This window comes from Plutella xylostella, chromosome 11 (assembly GCF_932276165.1).
Source record: "Plutella xylostella chromosome 11, ilPluXylo3.1, whole genome shotgun sequence".
Classification (NCBI taxonomy): Eukaryota; Metazoa; Arthropoda; class Insecta; order Lepidoptera; family Plutellidae; genus Plutella; species Plutella xylostella.
The window spans coordinates 1,200,132-1,209,690 of record NC_063991.1 but is presented as its reverse complement, the minus strand read 5'-3'; the positions used below and the strand labels follow the sequence as shown (position 1 = coordinate 1,209,690).

The 9,559-nt window shown below is 36.7% G+C and overlaps 3 protein-coding genes across 4 annotated transcripts in view; 1 reads left to right on the top strand and 2 right to left on the bottom strand.

The window, feature by feature from the left end:
* The first annotated feature begins 13 nt into the window (after nt 1–13).
* LOC105390053 (leishmanolysin-like peptidase) overlaps nt 14–9,559 on the top strand; it is a 97,441-nt gene continuing 87,895 nt past the window's right edge. Inside the window, exon 1 of the mRNA XM_048624248.1 lies at nt 14–301. Coding sequence (XP_048480205.1) covers nt 140–301 — 162 coding nt within the window. The 5' untranslated portion in view covers nt 14–139. The remainder of the gene's footprint in view (nt 302–9,559) is intronic.
* Nucleotides 1,018–2,877, bottom strand: LOC125489199. 2 transcript variants are annotated; one of them, XM_048624245.1, is made up of 2 exons: nt 1,663–2,877; nt 1,018–1,541 (listed from the first exon to the last, which is right to left on the bottom strand). In XM_048624245.1, the coding sequence occupies exon 1, from the start codon at nt 2,824–2,826 to the stop codon at nt 1,726–1,728; it is 1,101 nt and encodes a 366-aa protein (XP_048480202.1). In that variant the 5' UTR covers nt 2,827–2,877; the 3' UTR covers nt 1,018–1,541; nt 1,663–1,725. The 2 variants fall into 2 exon arrangements, with proteins under 2 accessions (XP_048480202.1, XP_048480201.1); XM_048624244.1 differs by having other exon boundaries at nt 1,018–1,544; nt 1,666–2,877.
* On the bottom strand, nt 3,276–6,193 carry LOC125489200. Its single transcript, XM_048624246.1, has 2 exons — nt 4,032–6,193; nt 3,276–3,514 (listed from the first exon to the last, which is right to left on the bottom strand). The coding sequence occupies exons 1-2, from the start codon at nt 5,107–5,109 to the stop codon at nt 3,507–3,509; spliced, it is 1,086 nt and encodes a 361-aa protein (XP_048480203.1). The 5' UTR covers nt 5,110–6,193; the 3' UTR covers nt 3,276–3,506.

Sequence of the window (9,559 nt, the reverse complement as noted above, 5' to 3'; positions counted from 1 at the left end):
TGTTTCGTTCATTCATTAGTGATGTTTATTTGACGTTACTCGGGTGTGGACGTTCTTTTTGCGAAGATAAAACTTTAAAATGTAAACAAAAGTTTATGTTAATTTCATGTGTGTCTGTTTTTGACTATTGATCTCCAAAATGTCGAAATTAATGTGTATTAACTACGTGACTGTACTGTGGTGTGTGTGTTTTGTGTTTATAGTGAATATTGATCATGTTACGTGCAATTTTAACACTAAATTGGCTTATAATGAAGACAATCACGTGCATTGCACTCATGAACACCCAAAAGTAGACGATGTGAGTATTTTTTCGCATATTTCCGAACGTTTTATCACTTTGTTTGGTTATTTTTTTAATTTATTTGTGACTCATTTTGAGGTTATGTTTTAGTTTGTTTTGTTTTTACTAAGCCTACGACTATGACACATTTAATGCAAGGTTGTTCACTTGTTATTTATTGATTTTATTGCTCTTTGTGGACAGCTGGACTGCACAACGTAAACTAGTTTTTCTTCCTGTTCCTACAGCATAGCATACTTTGTTGGTTAGACCACAATCTGAATACAGTTAGACTATAGTCTATATAGAAATCTAGAATCTAGGTACTTTGTTTAAGTTAACAATCTTACTCAGCGTCCACATTTGGACCTATGTTTCAGTGCAGGTATTCTATTTTCAATACTAATTAAGTAATTAGGTACATTCAGTACATTGAGCTTCATAGGTAGCTCTACACTTTAGTACCTAACATTACTACCTAACTATTATCCATTGTACATTGATAGTTTAAGTACTTTGATAAACAATAAACGAACAAGATGGAGTCTCGGTGCTAAAGAAAAAATCTCGCTTTTCAATCAGTTCGGTGCGATGATGTGAGTCGTTAGTTACTGCAGCCGTCATCGTCACCCAAATGTCCCGAGTTCGACGCTGTTCTCGCAAGCTTCGCTTCGCCTTAAAATTAAAATTAGCCTATGTGTGGCGTGCTGGTCGTTTAAATAAAAACCACATAATTAAGTTTAAATAGTGGACTGTATATTGAGGTTTTAATCACTAAAAGAAAGACACACATTGACAGTACGGTGGTTCTAATGCGACTGAATTAGGAACTAATCTATGTTCATGTGCATGTATTGTACATAATTGGGGCCCAAGGCAAAAATAACAATAATTGTTTGACAAATCAAAAAAATTAAGCTCCCAAACTGAAATTACATTTATGTAACAATATAGGTAGATAGCTGACATGAAATTGTAACAATATCATCAGTAAACAATAGTTTCTTACATTTTCTTTATATCTATAGAATACTTATGTTGAGTACAGTTCATTAATCCTATTTATTTTAATTATCTTAGGTTATACATTTCTATAGATGGCTACATAAGAACCTGCTTAAATAATTAATTATTATTAAATTTAATCAACTGTTAACACAGCATAAGTTTAGGTAAGTACTTAGTACAACTTAACTAACGATTAAATATGCTTAATTATACCTACTAACAATTAGCTTATTCTATACCATGTATGATAAGAGTATGACAAAGAAGAGTATAAATTACCTCTGTAATTTTGTAAACACAACATTATTTGAAGGTATTATACTGTTATAATTATTCTAAACTATTTATTCTCTAAAAAGTAACTAGCAAATAGAATTTAAATTACCTCTAGATCGAGCTGAGTGACAGAATCAAGTAAGCAGATATCAGATAACTTATTCTATAGGCAACACACAAACCTTATGCACACTCGTTCGCATTTTAGTGCCTTTGCTGTTAATAACAGTGAGTGCCCTAACCTTGCCATCTGTACCAGGATACACTTCTACAATGCGAGCCATTTTCCACTGTAATGGAGGTAAGTTATCTTCCCTTACTATTACTAAAGTACCTACTTCTAAGTTAGGCCTATCAGAACGCCACTTGGGCCTGTTCTGTAGTTGCACAAGATACTGCTTGTGCCATGCCTTCCAAAAACATTGTATCATTTTTGTACATTGTTTCCAGAAAGATAATCTATTAATGGGTATATCTTTCACATCAGGTTCAGGTATAGAAGTCATAGCAGCTCCTGTTAAAAAATGACTAGGAGTTAAATAGGCCATATCAGTGGTGTCAGTAGCTGGTAAGGCGATGAGTGGTCTTGAGTTTAATACACCCTCTATTTGTATTATTACAGAGTTTAACTCCTCATAAGTGAGTACTTGGTTGCCTATAACCCTTTTCATATGAAATTTAGCACTTTTTATGCCAGCCTCCCATAAACCTCCGAACACTGGTGAATATGCCGGTATAAAATTAAATTCAATACCTAAGTCACTTGCAAATCTATGCACTGTATCTTGGTGCTCCTTTTTAGAGTGATTTGAATATAAATCATTGAGTTGGTTGCTAGCCCCTTTGAATGTAGCTGCATTATCACAATAAATTATTGATGGCCTGTTACGACGGCTTATAAATCTTTTTAAACATTGCAGGAAGCATTCTGTGGTCATGTTAGAAGCCAACTCAATGTGTATCGCCTTTGTGACGAAGCATACAAAGATGAGAATATATGCCTTATAAATTAATGGTTTCCTGATACGGTGTGCCTTAACTGAGAAGGGACCCCCATAATCAATACCTACTTTCTCAAAAGCACGGCAAGGGTTTACCCTATCAAATGGCAATGAACCCATCAGCTGTTCCGTTGTTTTAGCCTTAAGCCTAAAACAAACAATACATTTATGTATAACACATTTTATTTCTCTTAATCCATTAACAATGTAATACCTTTGGCTTAAAGTTGATAAAATCATTCTTTGACCTGCATGCATGAGTAGCTTATGCTCATTAGCTATTATTAGATGCGTGATATTTGAACCCTTGGCCAAAATAATCGGATGTTTTTGAAAATAAGACACTACCCGAAGTTTTGTTGTTTTACTATTTTGATTAATTACTGGATGGTGTGGTAAGAAATACACCGGGTCCTGCTCTAAATTGTAATCGCTAATATCATAGTATCTACCATGCCCTAATTGTACATACTCATCTATAAATTTTTTATAGGGTTCCTGTAACGAAGGATCTCTAATGAACCTCTTTTCTAGGTTGTAAAACCTTTGAAGAGCCCGTGATAAAGAATCACCTAGCCTTATATCCTTAAAGTCCTGCTTTAAAGGTAAAGACACCTCAAACCTACCATCTATTAATTTTGTTGACTCACAGAACTGAATTTCAGCAAGTTCCTGCTCTGAGGAGGCCTCTGTATAGACCTTAGGCACCTCTTCACACTGCCATAACCTTTTTAGTGAATTGTCAATTGAATTTAACCTTTGTATCTCATTTTGATCAAACTCTGAGTCTAACATCATATTACTTGTGCTACTACAAAAGTTACTAACCGGGCATTGTTTATACTTACCATGCTGTGGTAACTTGCCTGCTACAATATAGCCAAACATAGTGTTATGCAAATATAGCCCACCTGGAGCCACTGGCAGCTGTTCTCTCATTAATATTCTGAAAAATATATCACATCCTAATAGAATACTTATTTTATCACTAATGTGAAACTGCTGATCGGCTAATTGCACATTTGGAGGTATATTTAAGCTTTGTTTGTTAACTGGAAACTGTGGCAAGTTACTAGTTATATTTTTAACTACACAACAGGTTAAATCTTGTGTATTGTTGTTTACTGTTGAATAAACAGTTAATGATGCCTTTTGTTTGATTTCATTAGATCCACAAATCCCACTGATAATGGTTTTCTCATTAAACAATTGACAATCAATTTTGTTTGCCACATCGGACAAAATAAATGAAGTTTGACTACCTGAGTCGCAAAGGGCTCTCAAGTACATTGGCCTACCATTTTTATCATAAACCTTCACCTTTACAGTAGGTAATAATATATTTTCACTTAAATTTCTTGATAAAGCAACTTGTTTTGATAAATCAACACTATCACTGTCATGAATTAAAGTATTATGTTTGTCTTTACATGTAGCACACCTAAACGCAAAGTAACACTTACCTTTATGTGAGTTTAAGCAAAGCTTGCATAATTTGTTAGATTCAACGAATTTTATGCGGTCAGATGGCAAGGCTAGCTTGAATTTTTGGCACTGATGAAGCTTGTTATGATACTTGGACTGGCAATAGGTACATGATCTGCTTATTTGGCCCTCAGCAGCCGCCACTAAGCTCGCTCCATGGTATTTGTTCACAGAAGTACACGGTTGTTGCACCTCTGCCACAGTTTCAAGTGCAGATGCTCGCTGATCTAGAAATTTCAGAAATAAATCTAGTTTAGGTAAAGTGTTATCTTTTAATTCTAGATGAAAGCATCTAAAGGTGTACATGTCAATCTTACGCTGTAAAATACATAAAATCATTAAGTCCCAGTGCTGTGTGGGAACTTCTAGGTTAGTTAATGCTGACAAGTGTTGTTTAGTTTTGGATACAAGCTCTCTTAAGCTAGCAGCAGAGCATTTCTTTATAACAGGTAGATCAAGTATGCTGTTTATGTGATGGTTAATTATCCTAAACTTATTATCATAGCGCTCAGCTAACAATTGCAAAGCAACATTATAATTTTCGGCATTTAAGCTTAAATGCTGCACCACATCCGCAGCCTCACCTTCTAATAAGGTTTTTAAATAATAAAATTTATCGCATTGCGACAGCCTAGTGTCATTGTCAATGATACTTTTGAACAAGTTTACAAAATCGTGGTATTTGCCTACCTGGCCATTGAACTTTCCAATCTCGATCCGTGGAAGACTCTGATGAGTCATACTGGATACCTTCGGGGGTTGGCTAGGCCCTTCAATGTTACCTGCTGACTGATGTTCATTGAGCCATTGATTTAGTGCCGCCAAAGTTATCAAGTATTTATCCTCATACTCGTCAATTTTTTCGTCGTCGTTCGGGTCTAGAATTGAAATATCAATAGTTAGTTCACAATATTTATGATAGGTAGACACTAGCTGTTCCTTTTTAACGAGAACCTGCTCCCTTGTTACATTTTCTAATTTGAGGTTACTTAGTCTAGTGATAGTACCTTTAAATTGACCTCTGGTCGCAACCATGCGTTTTAAATCGTCTTCCATTGTGAATCGTACTTTTAAAATTAATTAATACAGTTATATTGTGCAATTCGACTATAGTTTTCACTTTTAATAGAAAAAAAACGTGACTGAGCACACTGCGTAATAAGTAAAGAGAACAGAGAAAACAAAATGGCGTTAATGCGCAGCAGTCGCAGTTCAAAGGCGCTCGCGTCGCGCGTCAAGGAATGAAATTGAATGAATTGTCGCGAACTTGCTTCATTCACGAACCAATCGGAAACGTGAACCGAGGCCGCTCTCGTCCGCAATTGGCGGGTTCTTCGCACAGCGACGTCTCGCTGTCTCGCTCCTACCCGTTGCAGCACGATATAGCCCGCTCCTTTTGTCAAAGGCGGATGCCTCGTGGAGTTGTGTGAATCAGTCGATGACGTATGTTCCCGCTCCCGTCCTTGACCGTGAACTCAGTCAGCTCACCTTGTCCTCTGCTATTCGAATGACGATATTTATGAAGATTGATATGCACCAGCCTCAATAGCAGGCTGAATTTATGTTTGTTTAGTCCTGATGTTCGTATTAAAATACTGCTCAATAGCAACAGCCCGAACACAGTAAGTATGTTGTGATTAACACTAGGTAGCACTATTACTCGTACCACGCAATGCGTGGCTGATAACTGTCAATGGCACAGCACGGTAACAATGTCCTTTTTATAATTGCTGTCAATAGCACAGCCTGAGTCCTATGACACCAATAACACCAGCAACACAGGTCACAGTTTTTTTAAAAAGCACAGCTTTTCACAGTAAAGTTTATAGTCACTTATTGAAGTGGCACTTGCGCACACACACGACGCAATTTATTTTAAGTCCCGCACTACGCAATATGGCGGTTGATATTGTGAGCCGCACAGAACACCGCATGGAACCGCAACACTGATGTCTTTATTAATTATTAATTTAGGCGAAGATGGACCATATTATGTGGCGTGCTGGTCGTTTAAATAAAAACCACATAATTAAGTTTAAATAGTGGACTGTATATTGAGGTTTTAATCACTAAAAGAAAGACACACATTGACAGTACGGTGGTTCTAATGCGACTGAATTAGGAACTAATCTATGTTCATGTGCATGTATTGTACACTATGTGTTAATCCAGGGTTTCAGCTAACTCCATACCAAATTTCATTAAAATCGGTTCAGCCGTTTTGACGTGAAGAATTAAAAAACAGATACATCCATACTCACAAACTTTCGCCTTTATAATATTAAAAGTAGGATACTAGTTTTCGGGCCTTGGGTGTTGATTGACTATGAAAAAGCTATTTAAGTCTACATTCAAAAAATTGGTACCTACATTGACTTTTTTCATTCGGATTTCCCGGATAGTTGATTTGGCTTAACGTCCATCTATTAGTTTTATCGTATGAAACGGATTTTCATAAAACTGCAGAAACGGCGTCGGCAATGTCGATTAAGTGGACGCACTTGTGTGAATTTCTATGTGTCCGTTGCTTACGATGCCGACGCTTACCTTTTACCAACGTTGTCCACACAAAATTGTATGCATTGAGTGTGTATTTATTGTGATAATCAGCTCGAAACATGTGGAACACATGTCACGGCGTGAAAAAGCGATTGATGATACGCTATTTGAGCGTGAAGAATGTGTGGTGCAATGTTCAGGGGGCCTATACAATAAATAGTATAGGTTTTTGTTTACCGATCGAGCAGTGAAATCGAAACGCAGATTTATATGGCGCGGGAGACACGCCACCCTGCGATAAGTAGTTGTACTAACTCCGCGCCATACAAATTTTCGTTTCGATTTCACTTCTCGATAGGTGAAAAGACTCGCGCTCGAGGCACAGGGTAGGTTTTTGTTAACCGATCGAGCAGTGAAAATACATACTTTTATGGCACGGACAGACGGAGTATTACCTCAAAGTCAACTGTTTTTATACATCGTATAAAAGAATATGAATGTATTTTTTTTACAATCAACTCTCCTTTTGGATAACGGATATAACCTCTAGGTGTACGATTTACATAATTCAAAAAATTTGCTCTACTCTTTTTGTATGTATTAGTACCTCTTAAAACGAGCTACTTATACTTTGATAAACAATAGAAACACCATGAAGTATCACATACAAAACAAAGCTAAATACTGTCCGCATTTTATATATACTGACAAACCAAGATAAACGTTAAGTTCAATTTTATGACAACCATGGTTCCAACCCGCGTCCACGTTCTATGGTTCCAATAAATAAGGTCACTAATCTTCTAATCGAACTAGTTCAAATAAGTGGTACAAGTGGGGTGTTATTTGTTGAGAGTCGAGACGTTTCTTTTGCACTGACACAGCTTGTTAGTATATTGTTAATCAAGGAGTTGAGAGCCTACACGCTTACTCGTGCTGTCAAAAGCAAGCTCATAATAATAATATGCTCGTATAAACACCGCTCGTATAGACGACCGAATGGCGTAGTGGTTAGTGACCCTGACTACTGAGCCGATGGTCCCGGGTTCGATTCCCGGCTGGGGCAGATATTTGTTTAAACACAGATATTTGTTCTCGGGTCTTGGATGTGCCCGTAAAATGGCAATAGGCCCGCCCCCTATTACATTGGGACTAACATACAGTCTGGCGAAAAGTGGGTGCAGCAATGCACCTCTGCCTACCCCGCAAGGGAGTACATTAGTACAAGGCGTGAGTGCGTGTGTTTTTTTTTTTTCGTATAAACACGCTACCCTAGCTCACATTAAACAGCTCTTCGCGAGTTAGTATTCTGAGCTTGTAACGTAGGAGACTTCGAACTTGCATCTTCAAGACTTGCTTAACTCCTCGTGATCTTAGGCACTTTGTTGCTTGATACGTAAGATGAAGTTATCAGTTCTCAAAGGATACCTAAACTACTGATACAGGAGGATTTATTTATTTACTGTAGCTTTGCGAAAAACTAACAAACGAAAGCTGCCCTCGGGGGTCACTCTCTAAATCGACGAAAGAACGAGCGTGACAACATTTCAAAATTTTATACAGTTGAAATTCGAAAACCATTTAGAGATATGGCTCTAATATTCACAAAAAATTTTTTTTCCGATTTTTCTATTCATTTATTTCAGAGAAAAACATAAATATCTAAATTATCATTCGTGACATCACGATGTGGCATAATAATTAAACGCGCTTTTACTTCTAAAACATGAACAAAAAAAAAACATGTTATGTCACTTTGACAATGACAATGACAAACATCACTCAAATGTCTGTCACTTTTATGTGTCCTTGTCAATGACGGAAGTTCGTGATTGGTTCTTGCCACAAAATAAAGTTGAAGTTGAAGTTGATTGGTCCTTGTTCATGTCAAGTTAATGTCATCCAACTTTTTTTTTTAGGTTAGGCAGGCAACGAAAATATTTTTATCCAAAGCCTCGACGTGACGTCACTCATACTATAAATATTTTAAACTTTGAAATTTAAAAAATATATTAAAACATTGAAATATGAAGAAATAAAAAAATACGGGTCATCTAAATTTGTGATATCTCGTCGAAAATAAAATAAAATCAGTGAGCATTTTATTTGAAATGTTGTCAATAGGCACGCTTAATACAACGAGATAGAGCCGAAGTTACCGCAGCGCTCCGAAGCTTCGGAAAAACAAGACTCTATCTTAACCGCGACTCTATCTTGTTTTATTAGAGAGTGACCCTCCGGAAGTCTGGACCCTTTAGTGCCAATTTCTCCATAGTCGGTTAGAGCATAACCAGGGAGTACTGGTTGACTTGTGACACATCTGTCATGAATTTTATATCTGATGACGTTTAATTTATAAATCAATCCCTGTCGGTTAGATAACCGACTATGGAGAAATTGGGATTTAATCTTCATCTTCATGATTTTTATTTTTCTCGAATCAGTCCGTTTCTTAAGATTTCTGTTCTTACGTAAATACGAGACACAAACAATTAGGTACCTTCTATTAGAGATTTAATTGAGAACACTTAATCTATGTCACATAGACAAAGAACACGAATTCGATACATCCAGGAGCAGAGAACAAATATTGGCTTACCACCGGAAATGAGGAAGAGATTCGTCGTTTAATGAGAATGGCCAAATCTGACCCGCTTTGCAGCCAATAACCAAACCAATTTTTATTCAATGATAAAGGTGTTCTTAACGAGGGGAAAATATTTAAAAAATCTAAACCATATTAAAAAAAAAAACTTAGTATGAGGGAAACATCTAGTCAGTACAAAGACTTGATCTTTCAGCACCTATATCTTCGTTCTCCCATGCCTCATAATAATAAAATGTACACCGGGATATACTGTAGTCATGGGCTACACATTCAGTATATGTTTCATCAATGGCTGCTCTGGCGGGTCATGGCGCCATAGAGAAATGGCCATTTTCCTTTATTTTCCCGAATCCAACGTTTGGAAACTAGAATCGCTCTATTGGAATATTTGGAATAGAC